The sequence below is a fragment of the Macaca mulatta genome, chromosome 13 (assembly GCF_049350105.2).
Source record: "Macaca mulatta isolate MMU2019108-1 chromosome 13, T2T-MMU8v2.0, whole genome shotgun sequence".
Classification (NCBI taxonomy): domain Eukaryota; kingdom Metazoa; phylum Chordata; class Mammalia; order Primates; family Cercopithecidae; genus Macaca; species Macaca mulatta.
The window spans coordinates 93,052,856-93,077,400 of NC_133418.1; the positions used below are offsets into that span (position 1 = coordinate 93,052,856).

The 24,545-nt window shown below is 34.1% G+C and overlaps 1 protein-coding gene and 1 long non-coding RNA gene across 5 annotated transcripts in view; both read left to right on the top strand.

Annotated features, from left to right (window-relative positions):
* The window catches only part of MEMO1 (mediator of cell motility 1), a 143,537-nt gene extending 134,280 nt beyond the window's left edge, over positions 1–9,257 (top strand). For all 4 annotated transcript variants that reach the window (XM_015112051.3, XM_015112052.3, XM_015112053.3 and 1 more), the window contains 2 exons: positions 7,128–7,232; positions 8,588–9,257. In XM_015112051.3, the coding sequence (XP_014967537.1) occupies positions 7,128–7,232; positions 8,588–8,719 (237 nt within the window). In that variant the 3' untranslated portion in view covers positions 8,720–9,257. The remainder of the gene's footprint in view (positions 1–7,127; positions 7,233–8,587) is intronic.
* A 1,763-nt stretch (positions 9,258–11,020) lies between these two features.
* Positions 11,021–20,344, top strand: LOC144333801 (uncharacterized). The gene is made up of 3 exons (XR_013402862.1): positions 11,021–11,159; positions 11,743–11,831; positions 20,210–20,344. It is a non-coding gene; the product is annotated as an uncharacterized LOC144333801 (long non-coding RNA).
* The last annotated feature ends 4,201 nt before the right edge of the window (positions 20,345–24,545 follow it).

The following is a 24,545-nucleotide window of genomic DNA, read 5'->3' on the forward strand; positions in this document are numbered from 1 at the left end:
GTCCATTTTTCCATCCCAGTGCCTGTCAGTGGGTACACAATATATACATTTGTTGAATGAATGATAATAGATGGGGAGGGTGGTGAGAAATGAAGCTTAAAGACTCTAGAACAGCTGTCTTGAAGGATCTTAAATAGGGAAGTGATAAAGTTGGTTTTGTATTTGAATAGACCATATGACTGCAGTGTAGCAAATGGGTTGGAAGGAGGCTGGAGGAGATACATGTAGACCAGTTAGGTAGTCCAGATGAGAAACGATGGTAATTTAGACAGTGGGTGGAGTGATGGTGGTAGAAGAGAGGGACAGAAATATATACAGTATATTTAGGAGACAAATTGATGATGGGACTTGGAGGTAGATTGAGCTTGTGGGGGTCGAGGAAATGTCAAGGATGACTCCTAAATTTTTGGCTTTGCTGCTGGTTGGATGGTTACATTATTTATTTAGGCCATAAGCACAGGAAGAAAGGACCAACATTTTTTTTGGTGGGGCAGGAAGATCATAAATTCTGTTAGGGATATGTTATGTTTGCTATTGCCTTTAAGACATCTAAGTAGAGATGTCAATCAGATCGACATTTGGATTTTCATTTTGCCAGTTATTTTTGAGTACGTATACATCCTGAGGCGTTGGTGGAGATACAGCAATAAACAAACATGGTTCTTACTGTCATAAAACTTCTAATTGGAGGAGATACATGTTAATTTTAAAAGGTAAGGAAATATATTAATTAGTTTCAAGTAGTAATGTGTGCAGAAAATACCTAAAACCGTAAATGATGGTAAATGATTAGAGGCTTTGGATTGAGTGGTCTGAGAAAGACTACCTTGAGGATGAAAATTAAAGTGAGTTCGGAATGATAAGAAAGAGCAAACCAAGTAAAGATCAGAGGGAAGAGCATTTTAGACCGGAGAAGTTGCCAGTGCAAAGATCTTAGGTTTGGAAAGAGGCTGGTGTGTTAGAAGAAAAGGAAAAAGCCAGTGTTGTGGGAGTATGGTGCATAAGAGTAAGAAGAGTGGTGTGTATAAAAGAGGCAGGGAGCTGATAGTATAGGGTAATAATTGAGGGGAAGAACTTTATATAAATACAATATAAAGGAAGTGAGATGATATAATTTGCATTATTTTTAAGGTCACTCTGGTAGTTGTGTGGCAAATGGATTATACAGGAGGGTCAGAAGTAGCAACAATGGGGCTAGGGGTGGTGGCTCACATCGGTAATCCCAGCAGTTTGAGAGGCTGAGGCGGGCAGATCAGTTGAGGTCAGGAGTTTGAGACCAGCCTAGCCAACATGACACAACCCCCTTTCTCCTAAAAATACAAAAATTAGCCAGGCATAGTGGTGCATGCCTGTAGTCCCAGCTACTCAGGAGGCTGAGGCAGGAGAATCGCTTAAACCCAGTAGGTGGAGGTGAGGTTAGAGTGAGCTGAGATCACATCACTGCACTCTGGCTCTGGGGACAGAGCCGAGCCTCTGTCTCAAAAAAAACAAAAACAAAAACAAAAAAAAACAAAAAGGAGTAGCAACAATGGGCCATTGGCAGAAGTTCAAGGGAGAGATGATAGTAACTTGGACTGTGGTGATGTTGGTGGAGATAGAATGAAGTGGATGGAGTTCAGATCTTTTCAGAAATAAGAGTCAAAAGGACTTTGCTAATGGGTTGACTGTTTTGGTTTGGAGCTCGGAGAAGGCTTTCAATCCGACTAGAGATGTAAGTTTGGGAGGTCTTAGTAGATCATTAAAGCCAGGACAGAGATGAGATTGCTTACTATAGTAATCATTAACCCTGTTATTGCAACAGAACTCAGTTGTGGAACTTTGTTGAAATTTGCTGAGACCCTGTCTCAAATATTGAAAAATTCTGAATAAATATTGAGTATTTGCTTCATATTAATATGCTTGAATTTAATGTTTGATTTTAACATGTGGACTTGGAGTTTATTTCTGTGGTCCATTTGTTGAGATATTTTTATTTATATTTAGAATTTTTAAATGGCTCATAAGTGTTCTATTTTATTAGCATACTGTTGATTCAAATTACAAGTCAATTTTGGGAGTTAGAATACATGGGTCAAAATAATAAGAATGGTTAGCTCTAGACATAAACTTAGATGTGTTTATATTACATATATATATGTACACTTGCTGTTAGGCAGAATTAAATAATGTATTGTCTTAATTGATTAATCAGATGGTGAATGTACTTTGTCGTATTTCTTTTCTAAGAGATTATTTTATATTATAAATAATTTAATTCGTTTGAGAACCAATATCTTAGTTTTCATATGTGATCTTTTCAGACAAAATGTACTTGGATGGTTCTCTGCATAAGCATTATAAAAATGTTAACGATTTTGAATTGCAGTAATAAGTATACATTTTGAAAGTTTGATAGAGTAAAAAGAAACTAAGTATAAAATTTTAGATTACATCTGTTCAAAATTAGCATGTTAATTAAGTTTTGGTCCTTTTTAACTGGAAACTATTACCAAATATAGTTATTACAAGGCTAGAAAATAAAACCATTTCTAAGTTGCAAAAGAAAAATAGCTATTCTTCTTATTGCAAAATGTTTATATATCTAGCACTTGAATATCTTAGAAATTAATTATGTGAAAAAACACAAAATATAGAATGAACTACCAAATGTAGTTGGGAAAAATTATGTAACTGTAGCATAGGATATCTAAACTCTGAAAGTCTTGCAATTTTTTTGGCTATAGACCAATTTCTTTGGTAATTAGTGCTTTGCGATGTCAATAATTACTGTGACTAAAGCAGAACCTATTTGGAGATATTGATCTTGTAAACTTTACTTACTTGAAATATTAGTCATAGTTATTCATATGAGATGGTCATAGGTTATCATTTTTATTATACTACTCTTTTGGGTGTAGACCAGTGTTTCATTATGGACATTGGCAAATTATGATTCGGCAAGGATAATCTGAAAATGTCATTGTATTCATCTGTTGTAACTTCTTTTTCTTTTAAATTTATCAGTTACTTCACTTAATTTGAACATGAACTACTCTTCTTCCTTCCTACTATTTTAAAAGTGAAAATTGTTCCTTTGTCACCTCATTTGTCACTTCTTTCTCTTGAACCTAAGCCAATAGCTTCTTAGTAAGTTTTATAACATCGCTTGTAAGATAGCCATTTATTAGTACATTACTTAGCAGTGCTATTTTTAAGGTGAGTTTTTTCCATAAAACTTTCACTGTTAACGATTTTATCTTGATGCCTCTTAAAGAAACTAGAGTATTTCCTTTTCCTACCCCACGTCACTAAATATGTACTTATCTGCAAATATAAATGTATATCCTTTAAACTATAAACCCAAAATTCTAATGATTTGATAATGTGGTGTTAATTATGTGGTTGGAATGATTCTAGTTTTTATTTCATAAGTGCCTCTAAAAGTTTTGCTACTCCTTTGCATTTATTACTTTTGGGAGAGATTTACTTCTGGGTGATAATTGTTAGATTGTCATTTTATTAAATCTAGGCAAACTTTTTTAAAGAGGGAAGATAATTTGTTGTCTTATCAGAGTCCTGAATTTGAGCTTTGTCAGTTAATACTGCCTATTTAGTTTAGGGTTGCCACTTGGAGTTTGACATCACAAACATTCACCGATTACTTGAAGAGTCAACACAATGATAGATTGGTTCACCCCTTAAATTTAGGGAGTTTGCTTTCAATTTGTGGATTTCTTTCTGAAACTTAAATTCGTCAGAAACCTGTATCCTTAATTTGTGGATTTCTTTCTGAAACTTAAATTCCTCAGAAACCTGTATCCTTGATGGATGGGCTTTTGGTGTTTATAATGTCTGCCTTATCTTAGAGCATCTTAGAGCTGAATGAATAGTATAGTGACCCATTTCACTCCTCCACATTAGGTCAAGTTTATGTGAACAATCAAATTATCACTATCCTAGGCTTTAGGAAGCTCTCATTGCCTGGACTTTAGACTCACTGATGATATCTTCTACTATTTTAAGAAATAAAACAGTTAATTCAGCATAATTAGGGAAGGATATTCTTTTTCATCGTCTTGGACTTTTGCCACCAGCATTGAAGTAGCATTTCTGTCTTTTTGGAATTTTCCTAATAGTAATCTCATAGCTGTTAACATAAAAACATAGGTATATCTAAAAGTGTATTCACCATTATTCTGTATTAGTTAATAATGTTCCATTTCTAAATTTTATCATTATTGCTTTTGTTTGCCTACTTCATGAATTTTTCAATTAGAGGTTCACCTATGAGAAAAGCCTTAGTTTTCCCCTGTCTTTCCTTATAAAGAGACACTTGTGTCAGCTAATTAAGTATAATTGAATTAATTTTTGCACTAGTAGGTTTATAGCACACTTTAAAGAATTAAAATTTTTGCACATTTAATTTCTTAACTCATATCAATTTTTTATTTTCTCTCGTAATTTAACCAGTATATCTTCATTTTTAACTCTTTACTTACTAGTATCTTTTCTGCATTTAATTTCCTGTTTTTCTGTGTTAGGTTTTCTTGACCAGTTACTTTGAATTCTTTGTCTTCTGAAATGTGATCATTAGTTTTCTTCTGTTTAAATTCATATCAGTTAAATGTGATGTTTGTTCTGAATGTGCTTTGAGATTTTAATATTAAAATGTACATTAGAATCTTGGTGTCACATTATTTATTAATAAATGATTTATATTTAAGGTAAGCTGTCCTAGATAGACTTCATTCCAGAGCATTAAAAGTTCACCTACAATATGTATGCAAGTTGTAGCTATGTAAGTGTTCAAAGAATTGTTAGTATGAGTCTTGTTATACTCTAATACATCAGAATAGTCAGTGAGAAAGAGTCTGCAATTAGAAATTTAGAACCAGGACTTTTGCCTGTTTTAGGCCTCTGTTCATTTAGCTCTAGGGAAGTTATATCTTGATCATCCATTATTTATGGAAGAGATTTATAATTCCATTTCTGCATTAGTGCCATCCATTCTTGGGTTAGAAATGTACTGTAATGTTTTTGGCATCAGAATTATGATATTATTTATATTAGGTTTAACTTTGTGTGTGTGTGTGTGTGTGTGTGTGTGTATGTGTGTGTATGTGTATGTGTGTTTGTTTTTTGAGACGGAATCTTGCTGTGTCGCCCAGGCTGGAGTGCAGTGGCACAAGCTCGGGTCCCTGCAACCTCTGCTTCCCAGGTTCAAGCCATTATCCTGTCTCAGCCTCCCAAGTAGCTGGGATTATAGGCGTGTGCCACCATGACTGGCTAATTTTTATATTTTTAGTGGAAATGGGGTTTCACCGTGTTGGCCAGGCTGGTCTCAAACTCCTGAACTCAGGTGACCCACCCGCCTCAGCCTCCCAAAGTGCTGGGATTATAGGCATGAGCCACCTCATGCCTGGCCCATCTTAGGTTTAACTTTTAAGTTTGTATTTCTCTGAGCTTATATACCAAGTGTCAGTGGAGAGTGTTGACCTGGAAGCACTGTGGTTGGCAGGGAACAACCAACTTAGCATTACAAACTGGTTGTGGACCAATCCGAGAGTGGCTAATTGATGTGCAAGCAATTCAAAGTTGATTGCACATGTATATGTCTATGTTTCAGATATATATATATATATATGGAATATTGATAATGTTTGTGAAGGAGTTGAATATTCTGAAGGAAAGTTTTTTATAGAATTAAATTTTGATGCTGCCACTGTAAAATTTCTATGTTACCCACTGATTATCATTTTCCAGATGACTTTTGGTTTCAACGGATGTTTATTTGATTACTTTTGGTGCTTTTACACTGTATCTGTTTTTTTAAAATGTGAAATAAAAACAAAAACACAAAATAACCAGTTAAGTCCCTAAACCACCATTTAGGTTTCTCCCAGAGAGTATGAATCCAGTTTATTTAATAGAAAATGTTTTAACTGAGTAAGAAAATAATATAATTGGTGTATGTATAATCAGCTAGAATCAATGATTTATTTCCCCGACTTGGTGAGTTAAAGTTGCTATATATTTATGAGTTGTAAATGCATTATTTGAATGTATTTGGAGATTGTAGAATTTAGTATAAACTAATGTTCAAGTCATAGTGGTTGTTTTTACAATAGTTTGACAAATTTTATTCTGTATTAAGATGTGAAAACAAGGCATTCTAGCTTAAAGAATAAAGAGATAAAAAGCTTTCCTTTATTGTTAATCTTGTTCATAAGAGATCTGTGTTGTAGGCTGGGTGTGGTGACTCATGCCTGTAATCCAAGCACTTTGGGAGGCCGAGGTGGGCAGATCCCTTGAGGTCAGGAGTTCAAGACCAGCCTGGCCAACATGGTGAAACCCGGTCTCTACTAAAAATACAAAAATTAGCTGGGTGTGGCGGTGTGTGCCTGTAAGCCCAGCTACTTGGGAGGCTGAGGCAGGAAAATTGCTTGAACCCAGGAGGCAGAGGTTGCAGTGAGCCGAGATCCCACCACTGCACTCTAGCCTGGGTGATAGAGCAAGACTCCAGCTCAAAAAAAAAAAAGATCTGTGTTGCTTAAGCCTGCCTTTATCATGAGCTTTAAATTAATTAAAATATGCTAACTTTTTTCTTAATTCGTGGTATTTTTTTTCCACAAACCTAGATTATTTAATGCTGGTGATTTAAAATACCTTTAAGTATATGTTGTGGAAATAGTTCAATTACAATTAACTCTTGATTTTTAATGCCAATAACAGGAAGAATATAACGGATATGGAGAAAACAGCCACAAAGTAAATTAAATTTTAAGTTTCATATACAAATTTTCACAGCAGATTTACTTTTGTGTATTCTTTCTATGGAAGAAAGATATTATGAAATGTTTGAGGATTGTCAGCTGAATGACAACTGGTTAAAGTAGTATAGAAACATACCTGGGGTTTGGAGAAAATAAACTGGGGATTAAAAGTTTTCTGTTAGTAGAGAGTTGACTATAATGGTAATAGCTTTGATGAATGAGTTTGATGTTTCACAAGGTTTATTTAATCTGTTTTCTTTGTGTCTCCCTAATTGAAGAATTATGTTTAAGTAACAGTTTTAAAATATAATTAGGAAATAATAAATATTGTCCTTTTTCTTTTATTTTTTTCTTCCTCTTTTTTTTTTTTTTTAGGGTATGAGTATTATAGAACAATTAGACCCTGTATCTTTTAGCAATTACTTGAAGAAATACCATAATACTATATGTGGAAGACATCCCATTGGGGTGTTATTAAATGTAAGTATCCTTAGGAAGCCTTGACTTTTAACATTTGGTCATATAATACTCCAAAATATCTCATTATCGTTGTGATACAATGGCATCATTGGTTTTATGTGCCTATGGTCAAGTTTCTTTTTAGTATCTTTAATATAATTTGGAGTTCCATTGCTTTTGGTCACTTGAATAAAGTTATTTATCATTGGAATACAGTTCCATACTTTCTGTTAAATACAGAAAGTTATTTAGAATAGAGACCCACATTTTCTCTTGACTCTTAGTTCCAATATGCTCTTTATAAATACAAACCAACATGACCTTTTAAGAGATATATGGTCTTACTACTTTTTTGGTTTTATTTAGTGGTCTAGACTCTATAAAAAATAAATGGAAGATTCTGCTCTTAAACTTAAGATGTTCATAATGTGATAAAGCAAGACAGATGATGTGTGTTTTTCTCATTAAAACAAAAATAACGCTTACTTAAGTTAAGGAATGATAAGAGTCAGAAGTTTTGGTTAGCTGGATTTTAGAAAGAGAAATAGCATTATTTTTTTCTTCTAATTAGGAAAACTATTAATTTTCATTCGAGAAGAATGAAAATATGACATTCATTAAGAAAGAAGAAAGTGTATACTCAGGATTGGGAGGAGAAAGTAACAATGGGCTCATTTGGAGAGGCAGGGAAATAATGGAGAAGATAATATAGTCCAGAATAGACTAAGGTAGGACCTTAAGTCCAGTATTATTTTAATGTGATTTGAAAGGTAATATATAGTGAGTTTTTAGGAAGGGTTTTTCTTCTAAACTGTATTGATTGATTCAAAGAAAAGCTTTTTTTGAAATTGAAGCTAGAATAAACTGTACTAATTTCCTAAAATCTTAATTGAATCAAATAAAATTTTTATTATAAAGTAAATGCTGAACCAATCTACAATTAAAGTAAAAATCCTAGCATATACCTTTTAGATCTGGATTTTAATTTATATACATTTCAAATTTAGTCAAAGTCAGATAAAGACTCTGATGTCTTAAGACAGAAGTAGCCAGGGATTTGGTTTATACAGTGAAGAGAATATATTTAAAAAGTTAAAAAGGGTTTAAAAAATGGCCTTATTACAGGGAGAGAGAAGGTAAATGATGACTGATGCTTAATTATCAAGAAACAAGATTAGAAGTTATTTGAGAGAATGATAAGGAATTCTTTTTTTTTTTCTATTTTAATATGATACAACAAGAGAAATTCAAGTAACAAAAGAGCAAAAGAGGTATCTAGGCTTCAGCTGTGAAGTGGACAAAGTCAAACCACAAACACATTGAGTGCCCACTTTTTTATGTGATGTGTGTCCTAACTAAATTTTTCTTTTTTCTAGGCTATCACAGAGCTCCAGAAGAATGGAATGAATATGAGCTTTTCCTTTTTGAATTATGCCCAGTCAAGCCAGTGTAGAAACTGGCAAGACAGTTCAGTGAGTTATGCAGCTGGAGCACTCACAGTCCACTGAAGCTCTGAATCCTCAGGGATGCCACCTGCACATTCTCATACTCTGTCCGGGGTCCCAGCCTAGCCTTTACCAAGATACTGGTCCTGGTTTGGGGGGATTCTGAAACCTCAAACTAATAGAACTTTCTTCTCTTTTTTTCTAGTAGGTGTAGTCCTTCCTTAATTTCAACTCATTAAAAAATGCTTTATAGTTTAGGGCAGTGGAAGGAAGGCTGGCATCAAAATGTTTTCATCAAAAAAGATGACAATGTAAAGGCTCAGTTGTGGCAGACAGTTTTTTGAAAGTAACTTGTAAAGCATTTACCATATCCTAAATTTGCACTCTTTGCAGACTTGTGCACATATATTCCGCTTTCAGAATAGTTTTGCAAATTGTACACAAACAAACAAAAAGGTGGAAGCTTTTTAATAAAGAAATTGCATTTATAAATGATCTGTATTAGAATATAATAAATCTCCAGTTATAGTCAATTACTACCCATGTTGTACAACAGATACCTTCTATTTTAGTTGCTAATAAAGGGCTACACAACTCAAAATAGTCTGATTTAAACTTATTGCTCTGTGGTATATATGAAAATTGTTTTTTATTAATTCCATCTCAGAATTTTTGTTAAAAATGGTAAACCTCAGCTCTTATGTAAAAATATATTAGGATGTATTTTATATTTTATATATTTATATGATTTTTTAAAAATCAGAAATTAGAATCATATAATCTTAAAGTTAACTTTTTAAATTACATGCAGTTTGCCTTTTTGTCTGTGACATCCCTTTGTGTCATTACTATATTGTAACAGAATATATATTCAAGATTGGTAAAAGGACGTAGATGCAATCCTTGACTTCAAAGATCATGTTTGATAGTCTGCAAATGAGGAAACATTGAAGAGTGTTCTTAGTGTTTTTCAAATCATTGCAGACCATACACTGCTGTGCTTTTTTAATACTTTAAGCAGTTTGACTCTTTTACTTGAATTTTTAGCAAGAGATCATTAACGTCATCAACAACAGGCCACTGGATTTTCTTATGGTTACACAATTTTTTTGTCATGATTTTTGGTGCGGCTCTTCCAACTAAAATAATGGTATGGTGTTGTATTTCTTTCTTTAGCATAGACCAATTCTAGTCACTTTGGCCAAAAAAAAAAAAAAGGTATAATTCACTTAATAATTCAGTCACCATGTATGTACTGCATTATTCCTATTTTAACCTAACACTGAGTGTCTACATTATATTAGAGAAAGTGTTTATATCTCCAGTGTTATGCCAGAGTAGCACAATTTTTAGATGCCTTGCACCAATTTTATTTAAAGATTTACGTTTCTTATTTATTAAATATCAACTTTCTATGCTCGAATGAAATAAAATAATGTTACCTTTTAGATTCAAAGTTGCCCACCTATGTATGTGTGGAAAGTATACTCTTACACATTAGTGATTTATTTTCCATAATTTAGATATACTTTTGAGTACGATTAATATTTACTGTTTAATATGAACTATAAAAATTTTAAAATTGACAACAGTGAATTTTTAAAATAATGTTTTCTGAGTATAAGACTAATACATGATTATTATAAAAAATTTGAAAAATACTGAAAAGTTAGAAAGAAGAGAAAAAATTATCTGCAATCTCACCACCTAGAGATAACCCTGTTAATATTTTTCTGTATTTCCTTTCAGTCTTTGTCTATGCTATTTCTATGTATGAGTGTGTGTACAAGTTTGTGTGTGTGTGTAATAACAAACTTGAGATTATACTGACCATATAGTTATGTACCCTGTTTTTTATAACCTAACTTCATGAATATTTACTCATGTCTTTGAAAATGTGACTTTTAAAAATGGCTGCCTGATATTCTATTGTATGAATATGCCACAATTTACTTCTCTCTTTGGATATTAGGTTGTTCCAGTCTTTCACCATTATAAATAATAGTGAGATAGACATCCTTGTTTGTAAAATTTGATCTCTATATTAGGCTCTTTCTTTATGATATACTCATGTAAATGGAGTAAGTGGTTTAGACAGTGAGAACTTTTTAGGCTCTTCAAAATATTTCCAAATTACCCTTTAGAAAGATTGTGCTAAATTAACAATATATGAGTACCCATCATTATGCCCCTTCAGTATCATTATTTTTTGTTGATCTTTGACAATTGGTTAGCATAACAACATAATCGGTTGTTTCTTTGATCATTCTAATAAGAGTTGCTTTACAGTTAATCATTTTTGTCTTTCTATAATTTTATAGTTGATTGATTTTTAAAAAGACAAGAGGGTTGCCTAAGTTGGTTGGACTGTAGTACAAGTATGGTTCTTGCACTTTTAAAACTCTAGAAGCTGGACATGATGGTATGCACCTGTAGTCCCAGCTACCTCGAGCGTGCAGGCAGGAGGATCACTTGACAGTTTGAGACCAGCCTGGGCAATGTGGTGAGCCCCCCAAAACCCTCTAAACAAACAAACCTGCAGAATATTTCAGCATCACTCTACGCTTTCCTAGAATATCAGCATACTTGGTCATGAAGTAGAAAGAGTTCCAAACTGATGATTGAGTGTTGGATTCTAGTTCTGTTTCTGGCCACTAATTAGTTCTCTGAACTTAAGTGTTTCATGTCATATTGAAACTTTCTCATTTGTATAATGTGGAGGGATCTCTTAAGTGCTTTCTAGTTTCAAAGTACTTTGATATTGTGACTTTATTTTTTAGAGGTTCCAGTGTCATTTATTTTTAATAGCTACATGAATAATGTAGAGATACTATCTTTTTATTTCAACCTCACACAGATGGAAACGAAATCTTGTTATTTAACACAAAAGGAAATTTAATTTACATTATTTAATGCAGTTAATATTACCTAAAATGTTGAACTTAAGCTTTTCTACTTTAAGTGCCTTTAAAAGTTTTGTATTTGGAATCTAAAATATAAAGGAAATTCTTATGTAGCTCTATACAGTTGCTTCTTTATTATATAGTTTTGAGTGTTTTGTAGCAACTTTTTTTTTTTTACCTTAGATTGCACAGAGCAACATATTCATGGATTCTTCACTATTCTGCTAGTGAGTCCTTGAGAAATGTATGTTAAAGATTAGCTCACTGAGCAGGTAAGTAAGTGCTCTGTCTTGGGTGGGCAACAACATCTACATACAGAGTAGGATAAAGGACTTCAGATATACCGATATTTGTATTTAGATATTCCCATTTGGATGACTGGTGTTCTGAGCTAGTAAATGTTACATATCTTATTGTTACATATCTTAAATATTGCTTTGGTTGCAAATAGTTTATTCCCTGAGATTATAGGTTGGTAAATGTTTCTGTAAAAGACCAGATAGTAAATATTTTTGGCTTCAGAGGCCATATAGTCAGTCCTAACTATTTTCCTCTGCAATTGTAGCACAAAAGCCACCATAGACAAATGTGTAATCAAATGAATGTGAATATGTTCTAATAAAAGTTTATTTACACAAAGATGGTGAGCTGAATTTGGCCTGTGGGCCATAATTTGCTGTCTCCTGTCATAGATGGTGTCGTTTGTAGTTCAAAAGTTGGCAAATAATCTAAACTGCAAAAAGTGGTGGTAAGTTTCTGCCATCACAATCCTCTCTTAATTTGAGGTAGTCAGATTGACTGGGTTGGAGTGTTATTTAGGATCATAAAGGTAAGTGGGAGATGGGTATGGGAAACTAAGAAGTCTTGGAAATTAGTGTTAAATAACTTTGAAGCCCTTTTATTTGCTGGAACCCATTGGGAGGTTTACTTTGCTGCAATAAACTAATTAAAAAAGTGATCAGTGGAGCTTGTGATTGGTTGTTGCAAATTATTTAAATTATTCTAAGTGCTTGGCTACCTAGATGATAGCAGAAGCTAGATCAGATGAACCTCTTTACCTGTGTATTTTAGGACACTAGACCAACATTTTTAAAAAGGATTGTGAAATATAAAACTTAATTTTGCCATGTAAGGACTTTTGAAAAGACCACTACCATCTTCCATTACCAGTTTATTTTAAAGGTGACTCCCAATATTTAGGAAGGACTTAAACTCAGAGTAATAGAGTAATTTAACTTGAATAACTTTAAGTTGATGAAAAAATTACTACACTGGTATTTTCTCATTTACTCTGCATCATTGAAAAATTTATCAAGTGTTAGTACCTACTTTGGCATTTGGGAAGTGCTATAATACAGTTGTTGAAAGACCTAGTGTACTTACAAAGCTGATATTTAGTAGATTAATAAGCCACATGTACACTGTTATTGAGATTTAAGACTTTTTTATTGTGTTAAATTGTAAGTGCCATTTATTAAAGGGGACATAAAGAACTATAGTGTCTATAAGGAATGATAAAAGCCTTCAGTAGTCTAGAGAGTGAGATGTAGTTGAAGAAATTGGTGAGTCTTATTTTGGAGAAGGTAAGTTTAAAGATAGGGAGTTTTCTTCAGATTGAGTGACCTTCATATATGAGAAAGAATAGTATTCTGTGTTGTTCTAGGTAGAAAAACTGTAAGAAATGGGAGCTTCTGGTTTTACATTGAATGTTCTCTAATGAGAATTCCTTCCTTCCTTCCCTCCTTTCTTTTTTCCTTTTCCTGCCTCCCTTTCCCCTCCCCTCCGTCTTTTTCCCAGTCTCTCCCCCAGTCTCGCTCTGTCGCCCAGGCTGGAGTGCAGTGGCATGATCTCTGCTCACTGCAACCTCTGCCTCCCAGGTTCAAGCAATTCTCCTGCCTCAGCCTCCTGAGTAGCTGGGATTACAGGCACCCACCACCATACCTGACTAATTTTTGTATTTTTAGTAGAGACGGGCTTTCGCCACATTGGCCAGGCTGGTCTCAAACTCCTGACCTCAGGTGATCCGCCCGCCTCGGCCTCCCAAAGTAGCATTATTACAAGTGTGAGCCACCGCGCCCAGCCTCTTTCTGTCTTTGCTCCTTTTTACTTCTCTTCTCTTCTCTTTTTTCTTTCTCTTTTCTTTTCCTTTCCTTTCCTTTCCTTTCTTTTCTTTTCTTTTTTCTTTCCCTCCTTCTCCCCCACCCCCGCTGTCTGTCTCTCTCTCTCTCTCTCTCTCTCTCTCTTTCTCTCTCTCTTTCTTTCAAGATGGGGTTTCACCATGTTACCCAGGCTGGTCTCGAACTCCTGGGCTCAAGAGATCCACTTGCCTTGTGTAATGAGAGTTTCTAATAATGAAAATTTCACTCTGTCCTCATAAAAGCATTAGAAGTATTCAGATAAAAGCTAGATGAGTGATTATCAAAGTAGGGTCCCTGGACTGTCAAACATCAGTATCACCTGGAGATGTATAATTATGATCACCAAGCTAAAAAAAAAAGCTAGTATACAAGTAAAATGGAATGTATTTGTATAAAACTATTGAGAAGTTATTTTTAAATCAAAATTGTTTTTGATCATTTAACACTAACTTTAAACACAGAGATTATGAATTGATAATTATTGCTTAATTGTTACTAGGGGAACACTGGTACACCAGTTACTGGGGAACCTTAGAATAATTAATTATTCTGTTTTTGTTAAAACATTTAAATATAGGGCAGAGTTCTACCATTTCCCAAAATAAAGTTAGTCTTTGAATGAATGGCTCAATTAAACAGAGTTTCTTCTTCAATCTAAAACACAGCCATATCAGCAGAAAAGGAACTTGAAGGACTGTGGGTTTTTTTATACCTATTAATGTCAAAATATTAGGATAACCTGGAGCAGCTGTCACATAAGATGTTTTCCTGTCTACTTCCTGTTCTAGTACCCCATCACATACCAGTAAATACAGCTGAGTGGCCTTGCATACTGTCATCTATGGCTATGCTATACATTTTGACAAAGCTCTCTCAAGTAATGCTGACAACTGGAACCTCTACCTCTTTAAAGTCACTGTTGAGGATGGATTTGTTTGCCCATCCTGTCTTCAAGTATTCATTAGTACCATGTAAAGAACTTTGGAGTTTCAGATTTGTCATTTATTCTAGGGTTCTCTGATGATTCCAGAGTGGTTTATATCTAGGATGTATCACATTTACTGTGTGTGTGTGTGTGTGTATGTATGTATGTAAATGCACGCGCACGTGCATTTAATTCTAATGCAAATAATGCAAAGTTTTGGCAATCACTCTATAAAAATAATGGAAAGAATTTTAAAAGCCAGTTTGATTTTGAAAGGTATGCTGTAATGCAGTTGTTTTTTATTATTAATTGTAAATTATGTTCAAATGAACATTTCTCACTGCAAAGTTCAGTTTGTAATTTTATTAGATGTAGTCATATTTTCCCTGTCATCCTAATAATGAAACCAAAGAGAATCTAAATACCGTTATTAAGCTATTGAAGGCCAAGTGAGGCAACTATAAGCAGGATTGAATTCTGATCTTTAAATCTGTCTTTGTAAACTTTTGAAAAAATTTTAATATTTTTGTCTATGATACTTGAATTACCGAATGTGATGTTACTTTTTAGTAGAAAGTAGTAAAACAAGATGAAAACAAAAATTAGATCATACTGAGTTTTGTGAGTTTTTTAAAAATTAAATCCTTAGACTTGAATTTGACTTAATAAAAGTATTGTTAACTATTATATAAATGGAAGTTTTTTTCTGAGAATTTTTTTTTCATTTAAAATTTTTTATTTGGCCAGACACGGTGGCTCATTTCTGTAATCCCAGCACTTTGGGAGGCTGAGGCAGGAGGATTGCATGAGTCCAGGAGTTTGAGACCAGCCTGAGCAATATAGTGAGACCTTGTCTCTATCAAAAAAATAAAATTCAAATTCAAATTAAAAAATGAACCAGGTGTGGTAGCATGTGCCTGTAGTCCCAGCTACTCAGGAGGTTGAGGTGAGAGGATCATGTGAGCCCAGGAGGCGGAAGTTGCAGTGAACTGAGATCGCACCACCACAGACTCCAGTCTGGGTGACAGAGTGAGACCATCTCAAGAAAACAAAATTACTATCAATTTGAATTTAGCACAGAATAGATATTAAGTTGCCGTTTGTTCAGTTTCAATGAATTGAATTTTGAAGCAAGGAGAACAAAAGATAATCTTCATGTGAAGTGTTTTCTAAAGGTCAGGAAAGCATAAACCTTTTCAATGGAAGCATCATTTAATTGACTCTTTTCATTTTCAGTTTTTGATTATGGAAATCATCTCCCTTAGTAATTTTAAAGTAGGGTAGAATTTAATATTCCTAGGCCCTATATATGATGCTAAATGAAATAAATGGTAATGTAAGTTATCTGGTACAATTGAATCCGTTGGCCCATGATTCCTAGCTCATATTTGGCAGTGTTCTATGGCGTTTACCATAACTTGAAGGTGTTGAAAAATTTTAAAAAGTTAAATAAAATGTGCTTTAGCTGCATGCCCAATGACATGTCCAGCCAGCTCTCAAGTAAAAAGATACTTATGGACTGCTAGAAATTCTGGACTAGAATCTGTTTACAACTTTGCTGGTGAGTTGCTAATGGTTTGCTAGAAGGAGTCACTGTTCATTTCTAGATTAGAGTTTATTTCTTTATCAGTGTGAGTTAGAATTGAATAATATTACTTCTAAGGGTCTTTCCACCTTTGACTTTTTAGGACATGAATGAAAACACCTTATTTATTTAACATTGTACTTTAACATTTTTAAATCTGATTCACAACATTTCCCCTGCTCTCTTAATCTCAAGGATTACAGGCCAGACATTGTTACCTTAATTTTACTGTTACAGTACATGAGACACAAATTTCATAACTTCCCTTTGTTTAGCTAGTTAATATCAGATATAGGATAAACATTCAGTTCTTCTGATTTTTAAAATTTATTTTGAGAGTCTTACTCTATTACCCATGCTGGAGTGCAGTGATCTTGGCTCACTGCAGCCTCTTCCTCCCAGGCTGAAGCTATTCTCGTGCCTCAGCACCCAGAGTAGCTGGGATTACAGATGTGCACCACCATGCCCAGTTAATTTTTATACTTTTAGTAGAGATGGGGTTTTGTCATGTTGGCCAGGCTGGTCTTGAACTCCTGGCCTCAAGTGATCCACCCACCTCGCCTCCCTTAAGCTGGGATTACAGGCATGAGCCACCAACATGTATTTTAAATATGGTAGAGTATTTAAAATATGGTATAGTATTTAACTTTTTAAAAGAGTAGATCTACTAGAAAGATTTGGTTCTAATAACTATACAGTAAGAGTAGATCTAGTAGAAAGATTTGTTTCTAATAACCATACAGTATTTAACCATAGGGTGGTTATATGAGTGACTTAAGGACAAAACTGATTATCTGTTTTCATTGAATTGATTTAAAACATGGAATTTAGTTCAACCAAAATTGTAGATTATTTTGTAGTTGGACCCAACTTTCTCATTTTTTTACCAGGGCTTATTTACCATCAGGGAGCAGGATTAGGCTTGCCTAACATTGATTGTAAGGATGGGTTTAGTTTCTGGATAATTTTGTCAAAGAGTATTCTGTGATCTTTGTTAAAACAAAATTTTTGTGTGATTTTGTTAAAGATTAAGGAATATGGAATTTATAAATTGAACAAGCTCTACACTAAGTTGATTACACTGTTGTAAATCAAAGAATGAGGAGGATATGCAGTCAGTTCTGAGTTGGGTTCCTCTATGGAGTATTCTCTTTGAATTTTTTGTTGCTTTTGTCTATGTTTCTTACTTGCAGCTTTGATAGCATGTTTCTAAAATTGGAAGTACTGGTTTTTATGTTTTCTAAGAATTGATGTGGGAAATGCGTATCACTTTTCTTGTTTCTTTTCCTGTGTAAAAATTGTGATTTAGTGTCTCAAGTATATTTTTTTTTTATTTGGTTTTTGAGGTGGAACATAGATGAAATTTAAGGAGGCTTATAGCCTATTTATAGAATCATCCTAAGATTAGCGTACACAAGCATTTTCCCATAAGAACAGATCATTTAAAGAATATATGTAATTAGTTATCCTGGGTTCGGTGTGGTGGCTCACGCCTGTAATTTGAGCACTTTGGGATGCCATGGTGGGCAGATCACCTGAGGAGTTCAAGACCAGCCTGGCCAACATTACAAAACCTCATCTCTACTAAAAATACAAAGTCTTTAGCCAGGTGTTATGGCATACGTCTGTAATCTGAGCTACTCAGGAGGCTGAGGCAGGAGAATCACTTAAACCTGGGAGGCAGAGTTTGCAGTGAGTCAAAATCACGCCACTGTCTCCAGCCTGGGCAACAGTGTGAGACTGTGTCTCAAACAACAGCAACAAACAATAATAATAATAATCCTGGTTGTAAAGTAACATCTTTAAACATACCTTGCTCTCTATGTTTTATATATCTATGTATATAGATATATATTGGTGTAGATAGAGTCCATTTATTTACCTTGTTGTACCTTCAGGTTCTGCTATGTTCTCTTGAATATATGGCAGGACATTTCTTGACCTTTGAGGTTGTATTTGTTAGAAATCGTCAAAGATCACCTGCGTGGTTAGATTGGATAATAAGGTTTAAGAGAGGAATATGTTAGTTATAAAGAATTAAGTTGCCTTTTCTCCTGGGACATACGTGCTTTAAAATGTCCCCACCCCAAAGCGCCACAGTGGCACATTGAAATAAGCTTACAGTCTAAGTAACTGTTAATATCACTTGTACTATTGAAAATTAATCTTGTTGTTTTTTTAGACATGTTATATCCAAATAACTACCTAATTTATTACTAAATTCATAGTTCTTTGACATCTCAAATATCTCAGTATGGTAAATTGAAAATCTGTGTTAAAAACCAGAGACAGTTTAAAAAATATGTTCAGAAAACCAGCTCAGAACACTAAATCCTTTTTTTTTTTTTTTTTTTTTTTTTGAGATGGAGTCTCACTCCATTACCCAAGCTGGAGTGCAGTGGCACAATCTCTGCTCACTGCAACCTCTGCCTCCTGGGTTCAAGTGATTCACCTGCCTCAGCCTCCTGAGTAACTGGGACTACAGGCATGTGCCACCATGTCTGGCTAATTTTTGTAGACATGGGTTTTGCCATGTTGGCCAGGGAACTCCTGGCCTCAAATGATCTGCCCCTCTCTGCCTCCCAGAGGCAGGGGATTACAGACAAGCATGAGCCACCACACCCGGCCTGAACACTAAATACTTTCTATAAGGAGTGTTAAGATAGTGTGATTAAAAATGGAAATGTCCTCTTAAAGTCTTAGCTGGAAGCTGAATCCATGTATTAAATGTGAACAGTCTTGTGATAACTTGTAAAACAAGCCGGAAAAAGTCTGTTCTTTTCAAAAGTTTACATATATTTCATCACCACAGGCCACTTACACCCCTATACTAAGTATTGAAGTACAACCAGGTCTTTATTAGGTTTAAAAAGTGCCTCCTTCCTTTTATTAATGTCAGCTACTTATATTTGACAGTGTTGTATCTGTGGATGTTTTTATTTTGATGAATAACAAACAAGGTTAGTCTATTCTTAGAAGCTCTAGTTGGTACAGTTGTCAGAGAAAACTAACTTGGATAAAACCATGGTGAGTGTTTTAATAATTAAAATAGTTTATAAATTTATATTTTAAAAAGCAGTTCTCCATAATTGCTATAGATAAGTTTCTAATTTCTGGTTTTCTTTGTTATTTTTGTGTTAGAAAAAATACTATACCTTGCGGTAATCTAGTCCCTGATGTGTGTGTGTGTGTGTTTGCCATTTAAAAAATCTTCACGTTTATTTATTTTTAATAACAAGCAATTTTTAACTAAATGTTTACATTATTAACTAGGGATAGTTAAACCAATTGTTAGTACTAAAATAATTTATGCTGAAATTTAGGTTTGGGGACTCAGTGTCTACAGGATATCATGGTTCACTCAGGTATTTACAGTAGAGCTAATATTAGATTCAAAATTGCCTGATTCTAGTTTACATTTTAAGTATAACTTAGAGATTTTTGCATTATTTACAGCTTTATTTTCACAATTCATTTATGCTTATTTTTTAAATGGAGACAAATTAATTTTTACATGATAGAAATGTAGGTAAATATGTGGTATTTAAGTCATTACTAGTTTATTACTTGAAAGGCACTTTGGTTCAGTGTGTGGTATCTGCTTTTATATGGTACAGATGTTCTTTTGTTTTTCCTTGGAATTTCACCTTTTTAAACCGAAGAAACGTTTGTCCATACGTAATAGCTTGAGGTTTCTGTGCCCAACTCATGTGACAAAATGGCTTTAGAAAAATATTGTTTAGCAGTAATTTTATAGTAATTTCAATCATATGTGGTAACAGAAAGCTTGTTGGTTAGAATCTTTAGCTGTTCTTACCAGCTTCAACCCAGTTCTTTCCCCCCAACCCCCCACACTTGTTTTTAGTGGTAACATTGCCACCACCGTCTGTACAAATTTAGGATGACTAATATTTGAAAGTGGAGTTATTTTCAACAAAGTTGAGTATTTCTGCCCAAGATGAACAGTATTATGATGGGGATACTTTACTTCTCTCGTAACAGAGCTTGCAGTGCTCAATATTAAAGAATAAAATGACAGACCTTTACCAAGTTTTGTACTCATTTGCAAATCAGCTGAGGAACACTCTCAAGAAAGTAACAGATGGATTGTTTTAAAAAAAGACATTGAAATTTTTGATCATGGGAATTTCGTCATGTTCAATGAAAAATAATGTTCTGTCAAATGAAGATAATGAGGTTCATAAATGGAAATATATAAGACAAAAAATAATACGAATAGCCAAAATACTTTTTAAAACTCTAAACTATTGAACATAAATTAAATTGGTTATCCCTGGGAAAAGATACTGTATATTTTAATGATCTCTGTGTATTTGGGAACTATAGCAGTAAATGCAAAGATACATCTTGCCTGTCTCCCTGTTTTAAGTTAATTGACACAGATATTTCAATAGTAGTATTACTGGTTAAAATTCTGCAATACTTATTACCTGGTATCATTGAAAAAGATATTTTATCTAAGATAAAAGATACTAATGAAGATAGAAGACACCAGTCTGTTTCCATCCTCCTTTTCTCTCTCGCATTTTCCCTTCTATGTATTAGAAGCAATAACAAAAGCCTGCTTTATAGTCTTGACGAATCGTTGCTTACCTGAGAGGAACTTGGGTTTTCGCTTTTTAAGCTAGCTCTAAGTCTGTAGCTTCTGATAGCAAATAATCTCTTCATTCTTTAATATCCTTTGCCATGACTTAAAAATGGAGACTATAGCTTAATTGAGTGAATACTCTGACCTAGCAGTCCCATGTTTGAGTGCAGGGATGGTGTTGGGCATTTTCTCCCTTGGTTGTGATATTCTAGAATGCTTTATGTTCCCACACCCTAAAAAATCCTCCAGATCCTTTATATTCTCAAGTAGCACTTATAACTTTAGCGTTATCGCCTAACACAACAGTTCTACCATTAATCATACTACATGCTCATCCTTCTAAATGTTATTATCAACTTAGGTAGCCTGTAAGAGTATTGAATTTAAGGAAACGGGTGAAGGGAAGATAAAACCGTTTATATAAAAGTGCTGGGTTTCATTGCTTGTGGTAAATAATGTTTTAATCTTTTGCTAAATGAAAAAAATCTTTTAAAAGGAAAGGAAAACAATTATTTTATAGAAATATTTTGTAAACATGTATGTAAAGACATTGTTTTCTTTTTCACCAACAAATTGTTAATAAAATTTTTTTTTTTTTAGTTTCTTCTTGAATGAGGTTCCTTTGTATATAGTAGGGCAAATTATGCAGGCCTTAAAAAAAAAAAAAACTTCAATCTGAGTTTATTTAATCAGATGTCAACAGAAAGGTTGCAGCTTCTTCCATTTTGTTGTTATTTTCAACCAATGTCTTCTCCCTCTTTTAAAGAAAAAAGTCATTGTTTTTTAAATACTATTTTTGGATGAATTAGATCTGTAGAATGATTGACCAACAACATTTACTAAACCATTGAAAAACTAATGATAGGTTGGTCATCTCTATCTATGATGTACTTTCATTCATGAAAATCAATGAGTTCTCATGATAAATAACTCTTGGAAATAGAAACACTGCTAATGCCGTGTACTTGCTGAGGGTAATAATCTGGCATTATACATACAGTATGTGAGGGGAGGGGAACTGCTTGTCCTAACAGTGTTTTGCGGCATTCGCGCACATACTCATCATTGTAAGTCTTTCTAGAGTATTGTTCTTGATTTTGGACCCCAAACATAAAAGAGGAGAAAAAGTTCAAGGTAAGTGGCAGACATGAACGTCGATTTGAGGAAATTGGATTTGGAGGAGAAGTTAAGTAAAAAAATGTTGAATCTAAAAGAGTTGACTGTATCTTTATATTTGAGAAGGAACATACTCTATGTGATGGTGAGGAGCTGTTTTCTGTTTTAGTCAATAGTTTTAGGCCAAGTGCGGTGGCTTACACCTGTGATATCAACAGTTTAGGAGACTGAGGTGGGAGGATCAATTGAGGCCAGGAGTTCAAGACCAGTCTGGAGAACAAAGTGAGACCCCATCTCTACAAAAACATAGATAGATAGATAGATAGATAGATAGATAGATAGATAGATAGATAGATAGATATGATAAAGATTAGATGGATAGTTTTAAACACACATTAATGAGTCTGGACCCTGGAAAAAACTTAACTCATGCAACTTCGGGAACGTAAAATCACACAGTCATGAGAAATTTTGGTGAAGAAAAGGGGAGATCACCATTCATCAGGAATTGTTTAGCTAAATTCTTCCCGGGAAACTCTTCAGAGATTATGTGATCTTTACAAATTTTTTTTTAGCTCAAGGTAGGATTGTAGAATATATTATTAAAAGTAACACCACAAACCCTTTTATGTGGTAAATGTTGTGGATGTAGGAGGAAAGCAAGAAAGAATATGTCCGAGAATAAAAGTTTTAGAATCATTACCTTAAGTTTAAATGTATAAACAGAGTGGTCAACTTCATGGATGATGCTTAGGCCATGTAACATATAATACAAATTATACAAATACTTAGAGATTATATATGTGAAAGTCCTAGACAGTTCAGTGAAAGCTGATGTGATTCAAAACTACAGCTTTTGAAAATGCAAAATTAAAAAAAAATTTTTTTGGGGTAACTATTAGAATCCCTTAGGACCACTATGAAAATTGGGTACAGCTGTGCTCATTTGTTTTGCGAACCTACTTTGTCAACCTCAGCATTTTCCTCAAGGTTTAGTTTAGAGTTGGTTTCATGTTCTTGATTTTATTCTAATTGGTTTATGTCAAATACTTCTTACAAATCTTAATATTAGTTACAATCTGATAACCTACCCTGTGAGAGTGTTTTAGTCCTGTAAATAATCATGAACAGAATAGGTAAGTATCTTCACTTTACACACTTTAGAAAGGTTAAGTAACTGATTTGATGCCACTCCACTAGTAAGTGACTGAGCCAGTATGTAAATTTAGACCTTTAAGAGCTGTACAGAAAACATGGTGCCCTCTGGTAAGATTTTTCTTTTTAAATGAAGTTCATTTTCTTCATGGAATAAGGTAGTGTAGTTCAGCAAATATTGAGTACCTACCACACGACAGACTGTATGTTCTTTAAGAACCATATAAAATTGCTGATATTTAACTGTTGTTTACTTATACAAACTGCAACTTAGTGTGATTCAATCTTACACCTTATGTTATTTAATTCTTATAATAATCCCATATTTAGGTAGATGTTTTCACAGCTTAGAAAACATTTCTGACCAAGAATAATTCCTATACTTTTGGGGACACTCATGGCCAAAAACTTGGATGGTCTAGGTTCCCTCAGCCCCCCGAAATAAACCTTAGTCTGTTTAAGATGTGTAAAGAACATGCCTCTAAGATGACCCCCGATGACTCCTGTGCCTCTTGATGTTTATAACATTTTGTAATGCCTTCTCCTTGAGAAAATTCCTTCTAATCATCGTTATGGGTATGTCACTTCTTGCTAGCAGACTATCTCCCTTGCTGACTTTGATGAAGCAAATTACCATGTTGGGAAAGCCCACACAGCAAGGAACTGAGGGGAGTTTCTGCTCAGCAGGCAGCTAGGCTGATCGATAGATAGATAGATAGATAGATAGATAGATAGATAGATAGATAGATAGATAGAAAGAAAGAAAGAAAGAAGGCTTCATTAATATTTAAAAGTAATGCTCAATGTCAAGAGACAATGACAAGAATGAGAAAACAAGTCACAAACTGGGAGAAACATTTCACGGGGGGAGTAAGCGTATTCAAGGGCATCTACCTATTAGGGAGGCAGAGTTGGGATTTGAGTCCAGCCTAACTTGTTCCAAAACCAACGTTCATTTCAGTCATTTCAGTTGTTCTCTGAACTTTTTGGAATTTGTGAATCTGGTAAATTTCCTGCTCAATATTTCCTCATTTTGCTGTCTAGGAAGATACCACTTTTTCTCTCCCATTTTCCATATGCCTCGCCTTTCCATATGTGTCAGAGAGCAGTAAATTATTCCTGAAACATATCATTTGCCAACCAGTTCTGTTGCTTTCTCTACCCTTCTTTAATTGATGCTCCTCTCTGGATTTCTGTAGCCTTTTCATTTGCAGTTTTAGCACTCTCTTATTTTCTCAACTAGATAATAAATTTCCTCAACACAGAAGCATAATGCTTTTATACTTCCTATAGTTGCTGGCCTTGCATTCAACATTTAGTAGAATCAGTAATAACTGTTTTTCCCCTGAACATGGACTGAGCATTAAACAACACTTACTCTGGATGCTTTTAGCCAGGTTTAGTATGGTCTGGTACTGGGTACTTTGAAATGGTGACCCCTGCAAATCCCTCCATAAC